Source organism: Sciurus vulgaris, assembly GCF_902686455.1.
Source record: "Sciurus vulgaris genome assembly, chromosome: 12".
In the NCBI taxonomy this organism is placed as follows: Eukaryota; Metazoa; Chordata; class Mammalia; order Rodentia; family Sciuridae; genus Sciurus; species Sciurus vulgaris.
This window is the reverse complement of record NC_136473.1, coordinates 45771835-45792606: the sequence shown is the minus strand read 5'-3', so window position 1 is coordinate 45792606 and position 20772 is coordinate 45771835. Positions and strand designations below refer to the sequence as shown.

General features: G+C 35.6%; 1 protein-coding gene across 4 annotated transcripts in view; it reads right to left on the bottom strand.

The window, feature by feature from the left end:
- MKX (mohawk homeobox) overlaps positions 1-20772 on the bottom strand; it is a 63879-nt gene that overhangs the window by 32331 nt on the left and 10776 nt on the right. For 3 of the 4 annotated variants that reach the window (XM_079107827.1, XM_079107825.1, XM_079107826.1), the window contains 2 exons: positions 19221-19374; positions 18453-18788 (listed from right to left, as the gene is read on the bottom strand). In XM_079107827.1, the coding sequence (XP_078963953.1) occupies positions 18453-18788; positions 19221-19374 (490 nt within the window). Of the gene's footprint in view, positions 1-12495; positions 15686-18452; positions 18789-19220; positions 19375-20772 lie in introns of those variants that run through there. The other variant, XM_079107828.1, reaches the window with a different exon arrangement.

Here is a 20772-nt window from a genome sequence, read left to right as displayed (position 1 = left end):
GCCCAGACAACAAAACAATTCACTGCAGGATTATTTTAAAATACCAAGTGTTGGCACTGTCCTCAAAACTTGATTCCATTTAAACTTTATATTTTTGGAATGTGTCTATTCCGAAAATCAAGGCACACCTTTGTTTTCTGTGGATTATGAAGCAGTCTGAAGGACAATATTTAAGTCAAATCCACAAGCAGGGCAGGAAGTGAAAAGCTAAACCCCAGGCTCTGGGCTCCGCCCCCCTCCTCACCTAGTGCGGACAGGGCACAGGAAAGAATTTGACTGTAGTCCTGTGGTTTCCTCAACCATCATGCTGCCCCTTATAAAGGAACAGCTCCCCCTAATAAAGAGCCTGTCACTCTTGTTGCTTTAGTTCCTTCACTTGAACTTCATAGCTCTCAGGAGAATTGCTACAGCAATCACTTGCCCGTCTGGCTACCCTGCTATGTCTTCAGATTCCCTCTTTTGTCTACAAAGATGCTCTAGGCACCCCGCAACACCAGTGCCACAGAGAAGGCCCAGTCGTAATGTCATATCTGCAACGTGAAATGCCCACACTATGACTCTGAAAGAAAGATCTTTAGGAAGAAGATGGAGGGATGAAATAACTTTTGGACTGAAGGGTATTTATCAAAGATGAGGGACCAACAAGGTTAATCCTAACCTTCTGGATGCTCAGAGTTGTTAAGGAGTCTCCCTTAAAACTCTCACTCTGCAAGTCCTTTAGAGATTTATAAATTCTGCTTTCAAAATATCCCATGGGAAATGAGGATAATAATGGCACCCATTTCATGGAAAAGTAAGAGGGTTGAATAAGAAAAAAAAAAAAAAACATTTAAAATGATTGGCACTGTGCACAGTTCATAATAAGTACTCAGAAATTACCAATATTTTTGTCATTATTAAGCTGCTTTGATAGTTCTATTTCTGAATCTCACTGATATCAGCTCTCCTGAGATGCAGTTCTTCATTGTGACAGGTACAGCCATTAACTCAGGAGAGCAGACAGAGGACTTTCTGCAATGGGCTGAGAGTTGAGCATAGCATAAGGACATAGGATGTTTTGTGAGTAGAGACAAAGGAACCAGGTGGTAGAAGAAGACAGTAAGGCAGGTGGAGAGATCTCACAGAGATAAATTACTATCTTTGTAACTTTTTCCAGGTTTGGGAAAAAGTAAAACAATGGTTGAGAGCAAGGTTTTAGAGTCAAACAGATGTGAGTTTGAATCCGACTCTGCAACATCACAGTTTATTGGTCACTTTCTGCTAAGTAATTAGGACCACTCTCTCATCCTTTACATGAGAACAGCAATACACATAGAAGAGAGTTACTGTGAGAAATGAATAAAATATAAAGCACCTAACTCAATATGAGGTACGTATTAAGTATGTGATAGATGGCAGCTTTTATTTATTACCACATATACAAAACGTACCACACTCACCATGCTGCCATTATCACTCAGCATTCATTGAATCACTGTGGGTTTTCTTTTTTTTTTTTTTTTTTTTTAAAGTACTGGGGATTGAACCCAGGGCCTTGTGCTTACAAGGAAAGCACTCTACCAACTGAGCTATCTCCGCAGCCCTCACTGTGGGTTTTCTAACCAGCTACCTTGGAAGTACACTGTCAGTGGCCTGATATTCACCTTCAAGGAAAGAGGTCTACTTCATGTTATGAGATATAATACATGTAACCTGAAGAGAAGTAAGATTAACCAATGAATAGAGGACATATGAATACTTTGGTGCTCAAATGCAGTTATATGAATGTATGTGTGTGTGTGTGTGTGTGTGTGTATACATATGTGTATATATACATACATATATATATGTAGTTTCAACTTGCTTATTTAGACAGGATTTGATCACTCAATTTATAGGTCTTCATGCAAAAGCATTTAAAACAATATGCTTTTTATACTTTTAATTAAAAATATCACACTAACAATAGTGTTTATTGTCTAACATTTGAAGATGAACAGGCAAACCCCTTCCCCATCCCCTTGCTATATGATTCATGTGGGAATAGGAAGAGTTTTGTCCTCTTCAACTTCTGCTCCTGATCCTGTATACATTTTGTATATCTGTAAATATGTTGTTACACATGAAAAGAGACTTTACAGATGCAATTATCAGTCAGCTGACTTGAAAAGAGGGAGCTTATTGTAGGTTTTATAGGTGGGCTCAATGTAATTATGTGGATCCTTAAAGGCAAAACTTTCTCCTGGTCAAAGGCAGAAGGGGAAAGCAGGGAGTTTCAGCACGACAGAAAGGATTCAGTGTACAGCTGCTGGTTGGAAATGACAACGGATCAGAGACAAGAGATGAGAGAAGTCTCTAGAAAGCTGAAAGGGAGTAAATGGTGACCTCAGTCTGACAACCACAAAAAAATGGACTATGCCAAAGGCCTGAATAAGTTGTACCACCAGATAAGAGCCCAATGAGACAAATACCTTGAGATTAAAACCTCAGCACACAATCCAGCCACGTTGCACCCAACTGCTGACCAGCGGAATTGTAAGATAATAAATGGGTGTTGTTGTAAGCTATCAAACTTGTGGGAATTTGTTATGCAGCAATAGAAAACTAATTCATAGGCATAAAAATTAAAGCTATAGTCATCTTCACAAACCTGACACTGTTAATGAATTAAAAACCACCATATCACACTCCTGATGGCTGCACTTAAGCTATTAATTCCTGGCAATGTATGTGCCAAGATCTCAGGCTGGCCTTCTGGCATTTTCTTTGTCCTTCTTACTACAGGAGGTTCATTTAATATTTTCTTAGAAAATGTGCTTGGATATGCTGCTTTCTCTTAGCATCTCCAACAAAATGTATACAGGATCAGGAGAAGCCCCTTCAGGATTAAAGGCAAACTTAAGACCTGAAACTCTAAAACTACTAGAAGAAAATACAAGGGGGAAAAGTCCACAACCTTGGTGATGGCAGTGATTTCTTCTAGATGAACCCGAATGCATCGGCAATAAAGGCAAAAACAGATAAATGGGATTGCATCAAACTAAAAAGTTTCTACACAACAAAGGAAACCAGAGAGAAAGAGGCAACCCATAAATTGGAAGAAATATTTATAAATCATGCAACAGGTATTTTGGCTGATTTCCAAAATATAACAGAAATTCAAATTACTCAATAAGAAAACAAATAACCGTATTAAAATGGGAAAAGAAATTCTGCAGACATTTCTCAAAAGAAGACAGACAAATGGCCAACAGATAAATGAAAAATGCTCAACATCTCTAAGTGCAAATTAAAATCACAATGAAAGATCACTTCATACCTGTCAGTTTAGCTGTTATCCAAAGGATGATAGTGTTGGTAATGATAGGGAGAAAATAGAATCCTTGAACACTGTTGATGGGAATGTAAATTCTTATAGCCATTACTGAAAATGGTATGAAGATTCCTCAAAAAACTAAAAGTAAAATTACCATATGATCTCATATGATCTATTGGCTAAGAATTAAGTCTGGATATTTGCTTATGCTTTTTTCCCAACAACAAGGTTAACTAGTAGTAATATGTAAAATCCTTGACCTCATCAGAGTGACTCTAGTCCTTTTAAAGGATGTAACAAAGCATTAATTATGTAATCCAGGGAAAGACCCACTGGATATGATAGATCTTACCTACTTCTATGAGAGTAAATTCACTAAAAGTGAAAAATTCTAGAAATGCTAGTTGCTCCTATAAAACAAGCTGCTGGTCTTGTAAAGATCTTGGGGGCAGTGGCCTATTTAAAGTTTATTTCTGTATAACCAGCACAGTTTCTATATGTTGACAGAAATGGACAGTCAAGCTTATTAGTAGAAAACACATAGAAAAATAATCTGTGGTCAGTCCCACTGCCCAGACATAGAGGTACTGGAAAATAGTGAACTCAGTCACAGTCAAACAAGCCAAGAGGGAACCTGAATTTGAGAGTCCTGGGCAAAGACAATGCACTTTACTGTTAGGAAAGAAAGAAAGAATGAGAAGGAGGAAGATGAAGAAAGTAATTAGGGGAACCCGAAGATATTTTGACATTTTCAAAATAAACATACAAATTTTAATATGTTATTAATATAATGTTTTTGAAACATGATAATCCTTTCCCCTGTTCAATTTCTGTTCTTATGTATGATTTTAATCAACTACATTTGTAGCACTAGCTAAAAATTATTAAAGTAACTCAAGTACAAAAGGGTATAAAAACAATATAAAGCATATGATATGTAATGCTCTATTAATCGATGATTTTGCTTAAAGGAAAGATTGGCAAAAAGCAATGGAATTTTTAGCTCCTTGTTTTTACTTAAAAATCCCCAACAGTACTCATTTAAACAAAAAACTTAAGTTTTCCACTGGAAAGACAAAAAGAATAGTTAGTTTCTACCATGTCCTAACACATGTTTAACTACAGAGTAGAAGAGTGTCCATCTGAATTCCAATCACATTTCAAAAGTGTCAAATTTATTGGGTGCAGAATTGCCAAGTATTACCATGTCATATTGTAAAAATTATAAAAAAGTTTATTAGCTAAATTGTATTTAGATCTTTATTTCAAGCACTGTAATTTAGGAGGTCTTACCTATCATAATGTATTGTGTTTATGCAGTAAAACGTATTAGGAATTTTGCAAGAGCTCCCACTATCTCATTCTGTAGACAGTCACTTTGTATTTATTATTCCTTGACATTCAGAGTCTATGCATAATTTTGAATGTGTGCCAATTCTCACTAAAAACTATTAGAAACAAAAGAAACATCATATGGCTTTATGATAAAACCATTAATTAAACCACTTATTAAAAGTCTGTATTTTTAAGAGTTCCCCTTTGAGACAGTGAACTGAATAAGCTTACTTCATTTCTTCCCAAAATCCCATTAAAATTATAGAATGTAAACAAAATCAAATACATGCCTAGCAGTGCTGGAAAACAATAAAATTATCATTGCCAAATCAGAAAACTTGAGAAATTCATGAAGGGTAAAATCCATATAGCCTCATGATGGTGGGAAAATCTAAACAGATTTTTTAAATTTGTTCTTATTAGTTATACACGATAGTAGAATGTATTTTGACATATTAAAATATATGGAGTATAACTTCTCATTCTTCTGGTTGTACATGATGTAAAATTACATTAGTCATGTAATCATATATGCACATAGGAAAGTTTTCTTTAGTTGTTGGCTCAGGAATCGTCTTCCTGAATAAGACTCCTAAAGCGCAAGAAGTAAAATCAAGAATCAACAAATGGGATGGAATCGAACTAAAAAGCTTCTTCTCAGCAAAAGAAACAATCAATAGTGTGAAGAGATGAGCCTACAGAATGGGAGAAAATCTTTGCTACCTGCACCTCAGAGCATTAATCTCCAGGATATATAAAGAACTCAAAAAACTTAACACCAAAAAAACAAATAACCCAATTAATAAATGGGCAAAGGAACTGAACAGGCACTTCACAGAAGAAATATGTATGATCAGTCAACAAATATATGAAAAAATGTTCAACATCTCATAGTTAGAGACATGCAAATTAACACTACACTGAGATTTCATCCCCCTCCAATCAGAATGCCAATTATCAAGAATATAAGCAACAATAAATGCTGGTGAAGATGTGGGGGGAAAGGTACACTCACACAATGCTGGTGGCACGCAAATTGATGCAACCACTCTAGAAAGCAGTACGGAGATTCCTTAGAAATCTTGGACTGGAACCACCATTTGACCCAGTTATCCCATGCCTTGGTTTATACCCAAAGACTGATGTATCTTGATGGAATAAAATTTTTCCCAAGAATTCAAGGATAGGTAAAACAATTAAAAATTTATTTAAGAATAACTATGTAAATAGATTAAGAGGACAACTTGATGACAGTCTTGGAAATTGTGGAAATAGCACTTTACAAATACAAAAACTATTCAGTTGTGTATGACTTGGTTTTCTTTGCGGGGGCTGGAAGGCAGAGTGGTCTCATTAACTATTTAGGAATGAAAGGAGAATCCTTTAACTTGATAATTCCCTTATCCCTTCTGATAACCAGAAACCTACAGACACACTTAATGGTAAAATATAAGAATAATTCCCTTTGATGTTTGCTATCACTGCTATTATCCAAAGTTGTTTTGTAGAATGTTATTATGATGCAATAAATGGAGAGAGGGAGGAAGAAAAAGAAGGAAGAGGATAAATACACAAAATTGTCACTGTCTGAAGATGTACTTTAACAATCCAGCTAGATGAAAGAAAAGTATACAAAATGCAATAGCTTTCCTATATATCAGTGATTACTATTATAATGTGAAATTAATCAGAATTCATTCCCCATAGAAATAATAAGAATAACAAATAAAATATCCAGTAGTTAACTTTATGAGAAATATGCAAACTCCATGTAAAGAAAACTACGAAAACTTACTGAATGTCATAGAAGATGACCAGAATAAATATCCCTAAGTGGGAAGACTTGCTAGAACAAAAACAAAAATATTTAACAAACAACTCAATGCTAATATTCAAACTAACATCCAATGCAATTCTAAATTAATTTCCAAGATTTTTCAATGGAACTTGTGAAATTTATTTGAAAGCTCAACTGGAAAACTAAACTGAAAGTAGACATACCCTGCCATATATCAAAATGTACAATAAAACTGTAGTCCCAAAAATGGTGTACTGTTAATATAAGAACATTTTTAAGTTTGACAGAATATAATAGGAGTCTAGAAATAGACATACATATAACCAAATTTAGTATATAATATAGGTAGCATTACTAGTCAATAAAGAAAGGTAGTATTCAGTCAATTGTGTTGGGACAATTGGCTATCCATCTGGGGAAAAAAAAATAGAATCCAAATCATTACTGCATATAATTTACAAATATAAATTGTAGATATATAGGTGTTTAAAATATAATTATAATAATAAAATGTTAGGGGCTGGGCATGGTGGCACACACCTATAAACCCAGCAGCTCAGAAGGCTGAGGCAGGAGGATCGTAAGTTCAAGGTCAGCCTCAGCAATTTAGCAAGGTCCCAAACTACTTTGGGAGACCCTGCCTCAAAATGAAAAATAAAAAGAGTTGGGGATATGGCTCAGTGGTTGAGTGTCCCTGGGTTCAATCCCCAGTTTCAAAAAATAATAACAATAATTTAAAAAGAACAAAATGTTAGAAAAAATATAGAAGCATACTTCTATAATCTTGGAATTTCTCTCCCTAAAAATGGCACACAATAAAGAGCACCACGCAAAGCCTTTTGGCCTCCTAATCCACCCTCAGGGGTTCAACATCCTCCCTGGGGAGGTGGGTCCTTTGTCTGCTACTGTGAAGGTTTACTGTTGCTTACTGCTTCTTGGATATGTCACCATGTTGCTGCTAGGAGCCCAAGTTCTGTTTCTAATAGAGCAAACATAATTTGCATTTATCTACGACTTTCTGTAAACTGTGGGCTTCCTTTTTTCCCTATGAATTTTTTAGAATCACAGATTGTCAGAAGTGTAAGGGACTTAGAGATAGATTATCTTGTCGCACACCTTCATTTTACAGCAAAAGGAATGGAGGCTTGGTTGATAAAAAGGATTTGCCTCAGGACAAAACCAGTTGCGAGCAGATCTGCTCCAATCAGAGTTCCTTATTTCTAGGGCATTGATCTCTGCTCTTTCCACATTAGAACTTGCAAGTGGTCATTTCATGCAAGTAAGGAGGCTGACTGGAGAGAAAATTTGGGCCCAGCAAAGTCATTTTCCAAACCACATTTGAAGCAGCAGAAATTTAACTGTAGTCAAAATACAGATTACACTTGTAATGTTTCAACGGAGGCTCTGTTTGGTCTTTTACAACTATCATTTTAATAAAAGCAGCTGAGGGACAGGTGAGGTCAAATAGAGCACAGCCCCATCATGAGCCTTTTGATTCTTCTCTGAGATTCCTCAGCATTTCACCAAGTCAGTGTGTGTTAGTGGGTAGGGATTAGGAATGGTATTTGGGGGTTGGTAATATGTCATGAAATCATAAAGTTGAGCTTTTTTATATTTTCCTAATGAGAGGAAAGTTATTGTAACTATAAACTAAATTTTACTGCTTCAATCATAGTAACTGTGAAATAGTCCTCAAATACCTTTCAAGATAGTTGAGAATTACTATTCCAGATGATTTATGTTTATAATTTTCCAAGTACATTTTAAGAACAAAAGTATACATTTTAAAAAAAAAATCTTCAGGAAGAAAAAAAGTACACAGTTTAGATAAACTGGAGGCCCCAGGAGTAATGAGAAAATCTGAATTGGTGCCTTATTTCTTAGAAGGTCTAAAATAAAGGAACCCGGGAGACACAATAACAACTAAAACAAGAACAATGGAAGTACTGACCGGGTTGTGAAAAAGCTCCTTGATCTGGCTAAGATAGATTTGGCAGCTCAAAAGAGAATTATAGGAGGAAGAACAAAATACAGCATGAACAGATGCAACCAAACCAAAGATAAGAGGACTTGGAAAACAATGATGTCACTCAATCTTAGTTGCAAACTAGCGAACGCTGTGTGCAACCCATATCACAACCGCCTAGCTTCATGCTAGGCTAAGACATCACAGCAGAGGCACCTGGCACCAAACAACTTCTGGCCAGGGATTTTACGTTCAGAAATGTAAGACCTAGTAACATTTAAGGAATTCTTGCTCTTGCCAGATAGCCATCCTCTTGCCCTGAAGCCATGTGACAAATGATCCTAAATACCACTTTGCCTTTTAATCCATCTGCTGTCTAAATCAGTGTAGAAACTGGAAGGACAGCCTCTGAATTTTGGCCCTTAGCAAAAGGGTACATTTTAGTGTCATAATGACAGTTTTGGCAGAACAGGGCATTCTTACTTGAAATGTCTCTGCCATACTGAGATTTGTCCACCAGAACCTGAGTCTGGCTCCACTGAAGGGACAATCAGTTCTTAACACACAGGCAACTATGTGAAAACTTAAAGAGCAAACTGTTTCTTGGAAATCTCTCTTTATGAATGGTTGTCTCTGACCCACCTTTCAGCATTTTAAAAGGTTTCATTTTCATCTGAGGTCTGTGTTTTTCCATTTTAATTTTAGATTACCAAAATATTCCTCTCCAAACAACTATTGTAAAAAATTTTATTCTCTTTATTTAAATGAAACCGGATCAAAGGCAAAATTTTTGGAATACACACACACACACACACACACACACGCACGCACACACAGATATGTATGTATACATAAATACATATACATACATATATATATATATTTGAACACATTCCCTCTATCAAAGATGTATATCTTGATCACCATATCAAAAATGCCCCAAAGTCATTGTGAAAAAGGCAGTTTTTCACCCTATCTGTAGTCCAGAGATTCTGGAAGATTCCATGTGCCTTGAAGAGTTTTAGACTGCAGTGCCCATAGTCAAAGTGCGCCTAAATCTGTGAGATGGTGAACTCCAAACTTCAATTTCATTTTTCCTAGGTGCCTGACCTGAAAAAATGTTAGAAGTGCCACCACACAGCACCTCACGTACCCTGCACTGCTCCATCCTAGTGGGCTGCAGAAACTAGTTCATGATTCCTTTTTTTGACTAGGAAGACTCAGAACTGTTGGAAGCAGATGAGCTCTGTTATTGTTAAAGCTAAGACTAATCCATCTGCCTCAAACCACTTTCCAATTGGCTTGTTATCATCACTCAAATTGTTTCTGACCACTTCCTGGTAATGACTTCAGCATCTCCAGTGATGCATGAGGCACAGGGAAGATTATCACTGGTCACTTTCAAAAGCTACTGTGTTTTGTCAACCATGTTCAGTTTCTACAACTAACACATGCCACACACACACACACACACACACACACACACACAACCACAGAGAACTTTGGCTACTAATACTGACTATGAGGGATCTTCTACAAACCATTCCTATGTCCTTCAATATCCAAAAGACAAGCTCTTTGTACTGTATGACTACCACAGCCCACAATTTATAACATCAACTTGTATTCAGATCTTTCTATGGTGGCCATTAAGAGAAATTTTTAGAAATGTGTGCACATCTGCCTCAAATTCTCAAAAGTTCAAAACAAATGATTTAAGTATTTGTTAAGTAAAAATCAGTTAAGTACCTGAAATTGTCAAAAGCAATTTGGCTTACTGTACTAAGAATCAGGATCACATTTCCAAGCAATGAAGAAATCATATTTAAAAATCCACTTTCAGTGCCTTGGAGAATATCAAAAGTGATTTTCTAACCTGCAAAATAAGGTACTGAACTGAAGGATCCTTTAAAAATTGACTGCTGGATTTACAAAAGTCCTTGGTTATTTACATCTTTAGTACAATGAACCTGAGAAAAATGAGGCACTGAAACTGTCAAAGAGAGAAAAGCTTCTTTATGCAGTCAATTTTTAAACATGCATCCTTTATTTAAACCACAATCCAAGAAAAAATTTGAATTTTATGAACTGGGAAAACAAATTTATTATTACCTTTTTTTTTTTTTTTTTTTTTGCTTCCTCAAAACTCAGAATTATAAATGATATCATTTATCACAGAAAACAAGAATACAAGCTTCCAGAATTTGAAAGTATCAGAACTCAGGATTGGAGGAAAACACATATTTATCCTGAGTAAAACTCCTATTACATCAAGAAGACAAATTTTGACATAGAAAAATACCTGTTTAATTTTAGAAATAAAGTAGAGAGGCAGAAGGGGAAAACCAATAGCAAATAACAAAAAAGGAAAAGAAAAGAAAAGAAACCACTTCCATATTGACTAAATAGAGTGACTTGTTATTTTCACAGACAGTAAAAAATTGTTAACAACCATTTTTTTTCTCAGGCCGCAGATATGTCAATGGATCTTATTTGGTCTCATCAGTATTGTCAGTACATGAAGAGTTTACAAACCTAAGAATTAGTGAACATTATGAACTTATATTCCTTATACATGGAAGAAGGAGAAGAAGGAAAAAAGACCCTTCTATGCCAGCTTTAGTTTGGCTTGAATTTTTATGACTTATTTAGAAGCCCCAGGGAATGAAAAAGTCTCTTAATGGAAATACTGACACAGTCTTAAATATAGTGACATGAACAAGCACTTCTATGAAACTACTAGGCTGTGAGTGACCACTTTTTCGAGTTTGCAATGCACTGAATATCCAAAAATCAATTGCAACTGACTTACTGATAAACGCCAGTAGAAGAATAAAATCAAAATATAGAGAAGGCCTCTGCAGAATGTCTCACATTGGTGAACTTGTTTTTGATAGGAAAATGTATAAAATGTATGGCATTTTTACTCTTACATATAAAGAGAACAGAAAATGTCAAAATTTTGCATGCACTTTCTTCCATTCTGACATGTGATTTAAAATAGTCTTTCTTTTGTTGTTATAGTGGTGGTATAGATGGAACCCAGGGCCTTGCATATGCTAGGCAAGTGCTCTACCACTGTGCTACACCCCAGCCCCAAAAGAGTCATTCTTAAAAAGTCAAAACTTTGTTTCAGGGACCTTGTTAATCCTGAAAGTGAAGAAGAATTTAAATGTGTGGGTCTAAATCCATGCTTCATTTCCTAATTCTTACTTCCAAATCTGTATACTAGGTAAAGATAAACAAAAATACCAGTACTTGGTCTATCTGCTATACTTGGTATTTTTCAGTGTATTTTCATTAAATTAGCTAACGTATTCCATTTATCATTCATGCATTTCGCTGCAGGTCTTTCTTTTACTTAAAATTAATTTGGTTTCATTTTATACTTTCAAAGTTTCAATCTTGGATTTCTTAAACATTTCATTATTTTAAGCTTCATTTTGTTTAACCTTTTCCTGTTTTTTAAAATCGTAAGTTTTCTGTCTTACAATTTTTTTTAACTAATATAAACTTATTCAGTTCCCTTTTCTTTCTCTTGTCATGTTGACATACACAGGCCAACATATCCCTATGTGCATTAAAATGTCTTTATGATTTAAAGAGCAGACAGACTAAATCATTAAAACACTAACTCATTCACTTAAGAAACATTTATGGAGCAATTATGTGAAAGACACCTTACTTAGTGTTAGGGGGCCTATAAAAATTAAATTAATATAACACCATTTCAGGACCTCATGGAACTTTTAATACACACAAGACAGTGAGAGAATGTGGCCACATTTCAGAAATAATTTGTCTATAGTCAAAAAATTTGAAATCAGTGTTCCTATCTTAAGAAAGTACTACCGTGGAAAAGGATAGAATATCCAGAACTATCCAGATCAAACACAGTTCTTAAAAAAAAAACAAAAACAAAAACAAAAAAAAACCACAAAACTGTACATTTCAAAATAAGCTAATTTGCCACATACTTTGAATTTGTTTGTAAGCCACGTTGCTGTCTGAGGCTGAAAGTCTCAGCTTCTCCATTTTGACCTTTTCAGGCTCTCCCATGATACTAAATAACAAAGAAAAGTGAATGAAAAGCCAGCCCTCGAGGAGCCAGCAAATTTCCCAAACTACTAATATTCTCTTTCTCTTTTTTTGTCTGCTATTAATCTCTAAGTTCTTCACAATAGGCAGACCACTCCTGAAATTCCATTTAAATTCTATGAATGAATCCATAAAGCAAATGCAATTTTCAAAAATCAGATGACTTTGAATTTCAGAAAGAACCCAAGTAAATGTGCTTTACCATTATCACAACTGTTAAATATTAAGAATCTATAGCACTTAGAATAATGCTTCAGTACTTATAATTCCACAGTAACCCTGCACATACCCAAAGACCAGAACTTCTATAAATCTTATTTAAAAGACCACCGATTTGAAAGAAGTAATTAGGAAAGTTCCCTTTTCCAAAGGCTGTTCAAAAGAGTTAGAGGCAAGTTAGGATTGTGATTAACCCTAAGGGTACCAATTTGAGAGGTAGAAGAGCATTAAGAAGCAAGAGAGGACTTCTAAGAATACACCCCCAAAGCAGTGTTTAATAGTATAGTTTCAGAAGAGCAGAAAATTCCTTTTTGTAAATTGGTACTTAAATTTATGCTATCTGGAAATTTCACTTATGTAGAATACCTCATTCCCAGATGGCGTCTGATAGGTGAAGTACAAGACAAGAAATTGGATCAACTTTCAAGTATCCTTTAAATGTCACTAGCTGGAGTGCTGATAGAGGGTTTTATTATTTTCTGCTGGAGAATATCAATAGTTGTTCGTCTGCCAGGAAAAGAATGTCTGGAATAATTCAAAATGGCAAAGCTTAATTCTTTCACTAAGAAACAAGAAAGTGACAGCACAAAAAGGGAACAAAAATAAGAGACAAGTAGCTGAAATAGACTTCCTGGTCAACAAAACCTCAGAGAAACCTAGCACAAACATAGAGACACTCAGACCTTAAGCTCAAGGCAGCCCCCTCTTGGCTGCCACAGGGCTGTTTTGAAGCCACCCCCATATACTAATCCTGACTATTGATACAGATCAATTAGAGGTGATTATTCACTATTCAAAAGGTTTTCCAAAGCATCTTTTAAAACCTTTCTTCTGGTTCATTTAAATATGTCCCATTGATGAGTGGCCCAGCACCAAATGCAGGAGGGCCTTCACTGAATGGCTTTTACAAACATTCCTGTCCATGAATGAATGCCTGTGGGAGGACCTGAGATACAAACAGATTATTCCTAGAGGAGGACGTGTTTCCTCAGTTGTTTAGAACTGACAGTGTGTTTCTACAAAGAAACAATACTATAAATTAAGATGAAATCCCAGTTTGATCCAAGGGTTCCTGAACTCATTAGCATACCTGGATTTTACTACTGCTACCAGTTTAAATTCTAAACTACACAAGTGTGCAAGAAAGAGAAAGAAAAAAAAAAAAAAAAAACAGGGGAGCATCTTCTGCCATTCAGAGTCACCATTAGCCAAGAAAAAGGGTTTAGAAATGGCAATTGATCTTTGGCATCCTCCCCAATTTCTACTTCCTCTTTCTACAGCAACCCAAACGCCTCATTCTCTCATTTTTCTGCAATTCTCCAACTGTGAGGCAATCTAAATAGAACCTTCCTCCCATAGTATTCCACCAACTAAGTAAAATGACTTCTTTTTTCTCTCAATCAAAATTTTCATTTCTTCAGTGATATTTAGCTCAGTCAAGCAGAGGGGAAGCTAACCTGATTAATTCACACTAACCCAGAAAACAGTCCTATTTACCTAGATGTTTTGGTTGTACCATATGTATCTAAATAAGACGGTTTAACAAGATATAGCTTAAATATTTAGCCTCTGGGGAGCAGGTATCATTTATGAATTATATACCAGCAGTGGAGCTCAGAGAAAAAGTATTTGAATGTCCTACCCATTTATAACTTGTTCATTTGTGAACTGTGAAAAGAAAAAAGAAAAAATGATCTAAGGACTTGCCCTCAAGCAAAACAGAAGAGGGGAAACCACATTTTATTTCAATGCCTATTTCCCCCTTTTCACACTTTTTAGAAACTTTTCTCACTCCTTTGTAGAGAAGATTATTTAACCAAGACTTTAGCCTTGGTTCTGAGGCTAAAGTCAAACTCTGATCCAAGTTAGGTAAGGTTCCACTGGGTACTTGCTCTATAAGGTGGCATGGTTGGTCCCCTCTGGAGAATACGAGGATAGAAGATGGGAGTGGAGAGCAATATGAAGATTAGAGCTCTTATCCTGACACCTCAGAATCTTCTAGGCACCAGACACCTAAACATAAGCTTATAATTGGAATTCGCCCCATCAAATGTCTGAAAATTACTGTTCATTAACCTATCATGATGAAAATGGATTGCAACTTTAATTTACATGACTTCATTCAACAAATACACCAAGTGCCTAATTTCCTTGAGTGTTACTTAATTGTATTTAGAAGCAATGGCTTTAATACTTTTGATCAACTGTAATGTTATAACTAGTGTTGTCAGAAGTGTTTCAACCAATATTTATTGAAAGGCTACTCTGCCCCTACCATGACTGTGGAAGACTGCAGATGACGGAGACCTAAGACTGCAGATGACAGAGACCTAGCATCCACATAAAATCAATAAAAAACATGGGCATCGCTTTGATGGTTTCTAGTAATATCTTCACTGAAGATGACTACTTTATAATCCACAAGGCTTCTCCTTCCTAAGATTCAATAAGAATAAGTGAAGTAAGACTCAATGATCCATTATCCTTCCACACATCAACTTTTTCATTTAGCTTTTTGATTCCATATATTTAATGAAACATCATGAGATGGCAATTCTTATACAAATGTGGATGGATAAAATTTCTTAGCAAAGAAAAACTAAGAACTTGTACTTAGAGGTGTTCTTAAAAGACACTTGGAAAGTTAAAATCTTTGTACTACTGGAGCACTGTGGAGGTAGGAGTGGGTGAGTTAATAGCAGACTTAAGAAAATTTCTGTTTAGGTGAGGGAAGAAAGATATAACCAAATGGAATTGAAGGAATTCAGAACAAGCCTGTATGCCAAAGAAAACCATAGCAGTTACTCAGAAAGCACCTCCTGAAGTCCCATTCTACTATTTATACATGCATGTTAATCCAGCTACAATTGCCCAGATGCTGTCACTCAGTTCTCACAGACGACAGCCATTTACTGTTTGGTCTGAAACTCAGTAGATCACTCTTAGATCATCAGTCTTTCTTAATTTTCCATCTCTAAAAATAAAAAAAAAATTAAAACTCTGTCTCTTTTTTACACACATGATGAAAAACCAGAAATTTACATATTTGGTTGCTTTCTAATTGGTCACATAACTAAAAAATAGACTTGTATTTAGAAATAGAATTTGGCAAATGAATAGTCCTTAATATGGACCAAGTGCACTTGGAATGTTTTAATGAAAACGAATGGCCAAGATATTTAACTTTGAAAAGCATCAACTACAAGCACGCTACACCCTCTAACTTTATATTTGTCACCTTTGAAAAGAGTATGCATTTTCAGAAGCCTTACCAAAATGGATAAATTTCATAGGGCATATGACCTTGTTTTTACTGAGCAATGTAAAGAAATTTCTGAGAAAAAAATTATTTTTAAATAACTAATTACAAGTTAGCCTACCTTATTAAGTTGATTTCATTTTTTTCCAAAAATCTTTCCTACTTTTGTCCATGACCATTTGCATTATCATAATTGCATTCAGTGTTTCCACAATTTTGAATTTCATTTGACTTACTACTACATTATAAATATTCTCCTGTTTTTACATATTCAGTATCAAAAATAAAAATTTTGACTTTCATGCTATCTTAATCTAGTTTGGGATTAGGATAACATTACATTTTTACAAACCTGGGATACTGCTCATAATTTTATTTGTTCCAGAAAAATATATCAGACATTGGAATTATTTTTTCAAAGTCTGGAAAAAAAAAAAAAAACCAATGGATCTATCATGTGACATATTTTGGGAACTATATTTGCTGAAAACCTGAATTTTTCCTAAGTTTTGGTCATTAAAAACTTTTCTTATTTATGAATTTAATTCATGTGGTCAATACCAACTCATTTCAGATACACATTTACATACACAATTATTGTCAAACAATTGTACATAATTCTTCATCACGGTTTTTAAAAATATTTTTTGTTGCCAGGTGTGGTAACACACACCTGTAAATTCCAATGGTTCAGAAGGCTGAGGCAGGAGGATCTTGAGTTCAAAGCCAGCCTCAGCAACTGTGAGGCACTGAGAAACTCAGTGAGACCCTGTCTCTAAATAAAACACAAAATAGGGCTGGGGATGCGGCCCAGTGATCAAGTACCCTTGAGTTCAATTCCTGGCAACCCCCTCCCAAAAAATGTGTTTACTATATATTGGTTGCCACATCTCCTTTGTCATTTCCAGCTTTAACTTGTGTCAATTTTTGCTTGCTTATTGTACAATAAGCTTGACTGCTTTTAAACAGTCAACTTTTAATTTGTTGATCTATTTTTATCTTTCCATTTTTTAAAATCCTTTTTGCAGTTATCTATATTGGAATGACTTGAGTTCTATTTCTTTCTCTGAAAATAAATATTCACAAGCTCTGAATTACCTCCATCGTCTGCTCTGGTCACATTAGTTAGATACTAATATGAGGAGTCTTCATTTTAATTATTGGCTAAATGGACTTTTACCTTTCTTTTTATTAAATCTCTTCCTAGATACAATGATGAGTGACAAAATTGTTTTTGTATTTCTGAGTGCTTGGAGTTGTTTGTATTATTGGAGTAGTTGATACAAACAGAAAATGAAGTTGATTTAGATCTTTTTCTCTCAGCCTTCATAGATAATATATCTTGGACACATTTGTAGACTCTTGAACATGATATTTATGGCTAAATAATCTGAAGGGTATATTAAACAGACTAAATGTGGATACTTTTCTAAAACCCTATAGTTCACACATCAAGCTCTTTGATTTCATGAGGATTAAATGTAATAGGAGTTGTGTGATACCTGTCATGGGCCTAGCATCCTGGAACTACTCAGTAGCTGGTAGCAGGTGTAATCACAATGGCAGTCTGGTAGGAGTGACAGTCCCCCTATGGTTGTGTAGGCTCTGCTGCACTGTTCAGCAGGAGAAAAGCAACTACTGTGTATTCTTGACCTGGTTTTTCTTATCTGGGATTTAACATGGCTGGACTGGATGCTTTCTGAAGTTGTTTCCTGATCTAACATTACGGGTTACATGTTGGCATTTTCAGGACCCCAACTATACAGGCTGTAGGTCACACACAGCCCTTGTTCCAAAACAACCTGCTCAAACACTTCTTAAGAACAAATCTCTCTGGGAACTGGGGTCATGATCACTTTTTTTTTTTTTTTTTAACCAAACCTACTATTTCATCTGAATGTTTTGGACAGGTAGAAGTGAATTTGTTATTTCTGGAATGAAAGTACAAATTTCAAAGCTATTCATCAGTCCTATTTGTGCTTTCCAGGAATGAAAGTAAAACTTCTGAAGCAGTTGAAGCCAGACCTATACTTTTCTTTCACAAAAATATGGCACTAGTGCTAATTTGTGTTCATTTCCTATCACTATTAGCAATCAAAACAGGGAAGGGAAAAGATGGAATACAAAGTATTTGCATGACTGGCTGTAATCTAGCACTTTCCTCCATTTTAAGTTTTTCATAAATGGCAATAAATACCTTCTCTAAATATTGTTATCATTAAGATTAAAATCATCCTTAAGAATGAAAACTTTTGTCCATATTTTAAAAATTGAAACTACCTCAATATCTCTAAGACCATCATCTACTAACAAACACATCCACCAAGAGTTTAAAACAAAAGAAAAGCTTTTATACCTGAAATTTGGACAAAACATGAATAACCTGATGTTGTCATACTTGTTAAGATAAATTCCTGTGCTGCAGTTTCATTTCTAATTTACACAAGGCATCACGGTAATCACACAGAACACACAGGCTTACCTGTGCGATAAACGAAGGTGCCTTCTGTTTCTGATGATGATGGAGACACCAATTCTTCCTCAAATTCATTGGAGCTAAAAGATCCTGAATGGTTTCTTTGCCTTGTTTTTCCCATCATGGCAGTGTTTGTGGCCATAACGTGTCTCAAAGAGTCATTAAGGTAACGGTTCAACAAGCTGCTCTTATATTTGGGGGGTGACACGTAGTCCTCACTGGCCCGCGACTCTGGCCTCACTCCAGTTTTTATTACTGAGCTCTCACTCTTAATCACAGGATGATGAGCTGGAGTGTTATAGCCCCCTTCATTCATGTGGTTTCTTGGAGGATTTTCTCCATCTAGGGGGACAAAATATCACTAAATATTACTTACACACACTTTCTGCAAGCACTTGGTTGTCATATTTAACCATTAAAAATATACATAAAGGAAGAATATATAAAATGTATAAAATGATCTTCAATAGACAAGATTAATTTTTAGGCAAAAGAAAACAGGCATCTATGCAATCTCTCCCTATAGTATTTTAATTTTAATGAATTTCAGAGAAAAGGTTATTCAGACACACACATGATAAATCTATAAACAAGAGGAAAAGGCCATAATTCTGTTAGTCATTTACAGTATTGTAAAAATGAAGTTACCTCATGCAATAGAAAAGAACTGCTATGGCACCAACATATTTTGTGTGGTCATTCTTAAAAATAGCAATATAGGTGAACTTATTATAGAGGCAAGCAAAAGAAAGCAAAGGAAATTTATTAACCAACCTTCAGAACAGGAGTCGTCACTGCTTACACTGAGCCGTTCAGCATTTCCTTGTACATACTTGTTGTATAACTTTATTCTTAAGGCCCAGCTTAAATCTGGCTGCCGCACAGTATTCTTAAGCCGACGTCTTGCATTAGCAAACCAATTCGATACCTAAAACAGTATTTTTTTTCCATTAATGAAACATACAAACATTACCCATTATGCAATTATTTTCTTATAAAGAATTTAAGCCTCTCTCCACATCTAGGATCATCAGACACAAGAAGAGTAGACACTGATATCCATTCATCCGTTCAACAAACATGCTGAGCACATATTGTAGAGAATGAGACCTTTGGGTCTAAGCAAAACAGAGGCCTTGCCAGCAAAGCATCTTAATAAAGAGTAAAGTCTAGCAAGAGAGGCAGGAGAATATACAAATCACTGTCATAAGAAAGAATATGATAAATAGCAGATAAGGTATTAAAACAAAATGAAGCCAGGTATAGTGGTGTGTACCTAAAATCCCAGCTACGTGGGAGCCTGAGGCAGGATCATTGGAGACCAGGAGTTCTATCCTGGCAACATAGTGAAGAGCACCCCCCCAACTAAAAAAAAAAAAAAAAGTTACAGGAATGCAAAGAAATGAGGAATTATTTCACAGGTGACTCAAGACTTCATGAAGATTTAAGCCAATCCTTGAAGGAAAGCTGGACTATGGTGGGTGGAATGGAAAGGAAAGTATCTTCCCAAGAAAGAGGTCAAGGGAACAAATATAAGGCCACTTTCAGAAATGAGAGGGATGAGATAGAGGGAAGAGTTAAAAGATGACCTTGAGTCCTCAAACCTGGGTAACCAAGAAAGCACAGCACCATCGTGAGGATGGGATGATGTCTTAGGCTTGGGGAATGTCTAGTTTGAAGTGCTAGAAAAGCATACAAACAAGATGTCCAGCAAGAAAATAAAACTAGTATCTGAGACTTCAAGGAGAAAAGATCATATTTGAGAGGCAGAGGCACAGAGGTGATCACTGAAGCTGTGAGTGGGCAAAATGAAGAGGGTCAAGGGCCCGGCTTAGGAAACCAACAGTGTCTAAGGAGGTAGGACTCTTGAAAGAGCAGGGGTGGCAAAACCACAGGACACGGAGCAGAGAAGCAGGGGGAGGAAAAAAGCCAAAGAACACCCATTTTAAGCTGAATGTCAACTGTTTCTTAAGCACATGGGTGAAGGCAAAGAAATAGACACTCCAAAACAAAGAAAAATTACTTCCGTTCTTTTTTTAAGGTACCATTGGATTTCCAGAGGCTAAAATGACACACACTTGAGGTTTCTTCTAAAATATCCAGGATATCATCAGTATACAAATTTCTAAAAATGGAAAGGATAATATTTGTTTTTAAAAGAATGAAACATGGGAAGAGAACTCAACTTTTCTATTAATTTGTTCCAGAACATGACTCCATGTTACTATAATGGTTTGTGTGGCACTGAAGTTTCCTTTTCCTTTTCTTTTCTTTTTTTAGAGTTATACTAGAAATACACATTTTTTCGCACATTGCCCAAACCCTA